Source organism: Cajanus cajan, chromosome 7, assembly GCF_000230855.2.
Source record: "Cajanus cajan strain Asha chromosome 7, NIPB_CcT2T_4, whole genome shotgun sequence".
NCBI classification, from domain to species: domain Eukaryota; kingdom Viridiplantae; phylum Streptophyta; class Magnoliopsida; order Fabales; family Fabaceae; genus Cajanus; species Cajanus cajan.
The window spans coordinates 20913400-20919523 of NC_138523.1; the positions used below are offsets into that span (position 1 = coordinate 20913400).

The 6124-nt window shown below is 30.1% G+C and overlaps 1 protein-coding gene across 1 annotated transcript; it reads right to left on the reverse strand.

Annotated features, from left to right (window-relative positions):
- Positions 1 to 2101: 2101 nt before the first annotated feature.
- On the reverse strand, positions 2102 to 5744 carry LOC109791357 (uncharacterized). The gene is made up of 6 exons (XM_020350648.3): positions 5534 to 5744; positions 5366 to 5458; positions 3694 to 3826; positions 2624 to 2918; positions 2467 to 2521; positions 2102 to 2345 (listed from the first exon to the last, which is right to left on the reverse strand). Exons 1-6 carry the CDS (start codon positions 5639 to 5641, stop codon positions 2271 to 2273), a joined length of 759 nt encoding a protein of 252 aa, XP_020206237.1. The 5' UTR covers positions 5642 to 5744; the 3' UTR covers positions 2102 to 2270.
- Positions 5745 to 6124: the final 380 nt, after the last annotated feature.

Below are 6124 nucleotides of genomic sequence, written 5' to 3' on the forward strand. Positions count from 1 at the left end.
CTTAATTTTATCTTTACACGCATACTACTTGGTTTTCATAATTGTTTATCTTTTTGAATTTCAATATTTACATTTAAAAAGCTTACAAAAATTATATTTTAAGAAATTGACAATATTCAGTCAAAAAAAAAAAGAAAATGACAATAATAAAAAATAGTTTTATATTATCTTTAGATTATTCATTATAAATATAAATATAAATATAATTTATGTATTTCAAATGTGTATTTATTATATTTTTATATTAAATTAAATATTTATCCTATACTCTAAAATCCAAGTCTCATTGAATTTTTTTTTATTAATCCAAATTATAATAACGACACCAAAATTTGAATATAAAACACAATACATATTATTTTAACCTCTCATAATATATATAATACTCTCTTCAATAATTTTTATATCACATGTCATCTATTGATAATATTAAACTTGTTTTAAATTTTATATTATTTTTAAAATTATTTCTAACATTAATATCATACTTATTTTACTAACTATATTTAAAATTAAGAGAAATAACTTTATGATAAAAATATTTTATGAAAAATAATTAATATAAAAAACACTTTAGATTAATTCTTATGACAAACACTAAATAATATTTTTGATTTGCATCTTATAAAAATTGCACGATGGAGTATAAGCACATGTTGATTGATTCAAGTATTGCAAATCTAATTTTTAAAAGTAAAATTTTAGATTAAAACAGTAAAAAAGAATTCCTGTTAAAATAACTAATTTTTTTGTGTGGAAAAAGTAACTTTATAACTGTAGGAATGGTTATTACTTTTCTAAAGTTTTTATTTTACTGTTATCTCATCTTTTCTGATTTTTTTATTATATAATTTGTTCTCTTTTTCTTTTTATTTTTCTCTTCCTTCCAGTCAAACATCTCTGCACCTTCCACTCATACATTCCATTTTTTATCTCTTCTTTTCTTACTATATTATTTGTTAGATCAATCAATTTTTTTCTCTCAGTGTTTCTCTTCCTTCCACCTATACATCTCAAAACATTTTCCTTTTGAGGAATATTTCCCACTTAAATAAGATTAATTTCATTAAAAGCCACTTTCTCGTCCTATATCAATTGTCTATTACATGAATAATTGAACATGAAAGGGCAATCAATATTTTCAAATTATTCATCCCTTTGTTGGCTTGTTCTAAGCCACAATTGACTTTTCTCCATGCTAACTTCTTTTTCTTCTTGAATGACGGGTTTCTCTCAATAATAAATAACTTGCCTTTGTGGAGGAAAAGAAAAGGACAATGCGGGCAACTCAACTACAAACATATTGGCCAACTAACATGTATAAGATGTGTTTGGGATGGCTTTGAATGATATTAAAAATTAATTTTACCAAACACCAATAATATAATGTAACTCTTTCTTAGTTGACTTTGTTGAAAACTCAAAACCAACAACAATGAATTTGTAAAACTTTACTGCCAAAATGTTTGTAGCTTACGGATTTTAGTTCTCAAGGGACATCAAAGTCTTTCGAAGAATATGGTTACTCCATTATAGAGAGAAGAGATGGGGGAGAAAACATATTATGAAAAAGTATAGAAGATATGCATGAATGAAGGAGTTAAAATAAGAATAATATATATGCTGACAAGGTAAATGTTTTTTAGGGTTTATTTAATCACACTGTAATGAATTTTTTTTTTAAGTTTTTGGCCACATTTAATTAAGTTCCTAACCTAAGAAAATTACAATTGGATTCTTGGTCTTTTACGACTTTTGTAGTTAAGCCCCTGGAATTAGTAAAAAATTTGAAACTGCCACAAATGAACCACATGGACTTAATTACAAAATACATTAAGGATAAATGATCCAAGTACAACATTTTTAAGTTCAGGGACCTAATTAAAAAATTATAATAAGTTTAAGGATCAATTCATGTATTAAACCAAAAAATTATAACTAAGATAAATTTTTATTAGTTAACCATGTAAAAACTTTGATGCTAATAATATATATTTATTAAACTCTTAAATGCGGTATGCATAACTATGTTGGAGAAAAATCTTACTTCACCCCTACAATATTCACATAAATAAATTAATGAAAAGGAATGGCAGTGATCTAGTGATAAAATGGTGATATGAAGCACCATACATATAATTTCCACAAGCATATAATAAAATTACAACAGACCAAAAGATAATGAAAGAGAGCTTTCAAAATAAATTAGCTGGGGCATTTAATTGCTAAGAAACAGAGACTTCTACAAAAGGTATTGGTAAACCTACTCTCTAATCCAAGGCCAGCTTATCACACAAAGATTGATAAGCAGAACTGCAATGCTTGAACTTTTCCTCTGCTATAACCTACCAACATGCATAATGATTAAAATTATTAGTGACCTTTACATGTATGATAGAAATTCCTCAATAAGGGAAAGAACAGAAAAGATGGGAGAACTAATCAGCTGTTAGAGCTTGGCAACACCTTAGAAGAGCCTTGATGACGATCTGGATGCCACTTTAAGGCACATATCCGGTACCTGATTCCATAAAATTGTTTAAAATCACATTGCAGAGGAAGTGGGAAAGAACTCATTGAACAGTTTAAAATCACACTGAAGAGGAAGTGAAAAAGAACTCACGCATTTTTCACTTCCTCAAGTTTCAGAGGGCCATAAGCACTCAATCCAAGGGCTAATCTTTCTGAAATTGAATCTGAATATGAACAATCTGACTCGGACTTGGTTGATGAGCCATATTTGTTTTCACTCTGACGTCTCTGGTTCCAAGATTTTCCCTGACTAGAAAAGCCTCCGGACCTCTTCCATTGAGGATTTTCCTCATTTATAAAGGACCAATAGAAAGATCGGTTGCCACCAAAGGCGGAGCGAAAAACAGTTTCAATATCAAAATCATCTTTGCAAAACTCATGGTCTCCTGAAAGACATCAAGTTTGTTTCAAATATATAAATGCAGAACAAGAACTATAATATCCTGAATCTTCTTTGCACTACAAATAAGAAACACAATGAGGCTTATTTAAAAAAGTTTGTGATGCAAATGCGAGTTAAAACCAAAACAGCTACATGATCATTGATCTCTACTGGTTAAATACACCAATACTACTCAAGCAGACATGGAAGTTTTCCAGACAAGATGTTAATGCAATTAGAGGATTTTCCAGAAGAAACAAACTAAACTCCAATCAATAGAGAGCCTTGAAATATATGAAAACAGAGCAAAACCTATAATATCATGAATCTTCTTTGCACTAAAAACAATAAACAAAATGTAGCTTATTCAAGAACGCTTATGTGCAAGTTAAAACCAAAACAACTACATGATTTGTACTAGTTAAATCTACCAATCGTACTCAAACAGACATGGAAGTTTTTTGCAGTACAAGATGCAATTAGAAGATTTCCCAGAAAAAACCATCTAACAAACTCTAATCAAGAGAGGCTTGAAAATCCAGAATATTCTTTGCACCAAAAATAATAAACACAATGTGGCTTGTTTAAGAAAGATCATGATGTACATTAAAACAAGAACAGCTACATGATCTCTACTAGTTTACTCACTACTCAAGTAGAAATTTTTCCAGACAAGATGCAATTAGAAGATTTCTCCATCAAACAATCTATAATCAGGAGAACTAGTACTGCTAGTTAAACATACACTATTACAGCATAACTATTTCAAGCATCCTTACTTTTTAACCGGTGCTTTGATCTTTGATTGCCACTCCCATGCCTTGCAGGGCCCTTAGGAGAATATTGTTTTCTAAACCATGAGGGGTCTTGACTGGGAGACGGATCATCCTCGTCAATGTCTCCTTTCCAGCTCTAAGCCATGGAAGAAAACAGAAAGCACAAGCATTTTAGATGCAACATCGTACTACCAACAAAATCAGGGAAGAATGCAAACAGGGGAACCATCTAGAACTATGACCAAAAGAGTTCATATTCAAAAAAAATAAAAAAATACTACAAACATCAATCATACTGAGGACTTCTTAATATCAAATTATCGGGGAGGAGCATAGCATTGCAAACTTTATCAAAATTACCAACACTAGAAACCCAAATGGAATCCACCACAAACATAATGAACAAAGACCAAACTAATCATATCACAGAACAGTAAGATCGTTAGCCAGTAATAGGAGATAAAAAGTTATAGTCCAGATTCTAGAAATGCAAAAGCAGTTACAGAGGTACAATTAAGTCTGCCAGAAATTCTGTTCACTACGGAAAAATAGTTACTGCAGAAGCATAAATGTATAATATAAAACAAAGGACAAAAATAAAATGCAGTACTTTACGTACTTTTAGCGTTGTTTTCTGATCAAAATTGAGATTTCACCTCAAAAACCAACACTGACTCTAAATGCCAACTTCTATTGCATAGGTTACCAAGATGAAACTCTAACTTGAGAACAAGTGAACAACAACTTTAACATCTATCAAACTACATCTATGTTTTGTTCCCAAAATAAAGCACCGATAAAAAATTTAGGAATGGAAAAGTTACTCGGAATATGCAGATAATCCAAGTTTTATAACAGCTGGTAATTTCATACGAGAACAATAAAATATCGAGAAAAAATGCAAACAGAATAAAATAAATCAATGAAAAGCTAAAATAAATATAGACAGCTAATATACTTAAAGTGTCAACCGGTCAAAAATCATTCTTGTTGTTGGTATGACTTTAAAAGTCAACAAACCTAACATTCATGAAAAATTGTATTGGATGACATTGTAAAGTAGATATATTATTTACTCTTAAATAATTGGCCGAATTTCACAAGTTTAAAATCCTCTAGAGCCATTGCTAAGAACCTTGATTGAGTTCTCCAGCCCCCAAAACACCCCATTATTCATTCCTCTGCTACCAAACTAACACTGAACTGAAGGCTTATGAATATGGAGGGAGGGGAACCGCATCAATCTTACACACTAGTTCATTTTTCCAATTCGAATCTACACTTTGAAAATATGGTCTTTAACGGAGTCAAATGACATAGTTGGATCCATGTAGCATACTTCACTTAATGGGATAAGACTTTTGTTGCTGTGATGTTAACCAGTTTAATGATGAAAAATATGGTTCCCATAATCACTAAAGTTTCTGTTTTACATCTGCTATACTAAAGAACATTATCATTTACCCAATAAAAAAATATTTTATTATTTGGGAATATTATTTGTTTAAAAATTAACGGCTTAATTACATTTTCTGCTACCCTTATTTCACGAATTTGACACAACTTTTAAAATTGTACATTTTTCCACCAAATTTTCAAAATTTTGCATATTTCGCCAAGTGCCAACCCATTAAGTTGACCCTAGTAAAAAGACTAGAAGCAACATAAGACGAACCTGAAACATGAATTGTGCGTGAGCATTGATATCACGGAGCAGTGTTTGTTTGGCACGCAATCTTCTAAACCTTCTCGAGTAATGGTTGCATTTCTGCAATGAAAGAGGTGTTAGAAAACGGCGTGCAATTCATGGTGAACCAAACGGGTGCAATTGGAGGGAACTAACAGAGTCCAAAAAGGTGCGGGATTTGCGTTCCAAGAGAGGAGTGGAATGAAAAAGTCTGGTGAACATGGGCTTGTTCATTTTCTCAGAATCTAGAAGCTTCCATAACATAACATAACCCAACAAACATCATCGTCACGGTTCATGGGGGAAGAACTAAGAAGAAACCTAACATGTGTCCCTGCCTGAATGCCTGACCCCAACGACTGTTTCGCCCTTTTTGAGAGCAAATTTGGGAGAATTGAAAGAAAAAAAAAAAAAAAACTTTAATTGTGCTTTTTAAGTCTTTAAATTTGATGTATATATATTTATTAATTTTAATTTTAAAACTTATATTTTTAGTCTTTAAAATCTTAAAAATTATTATTTTATTCTTCAAATTGAAATTTATTTTTTGGTTCTTGGAATTTAAAAAAATATTATTTTGATTATTAATATCATAACTAATTGTGTAACATTCCAAAAATTTTAAAATTATTAAAGGAATTTTATAAAATATTTTTAGAGATTTTTAATAAATATTTGTGAAACTATTTTATATAATATATATTAGAGAAATATGTATTTTTTAATGATATTTTGTTATAGAAAATA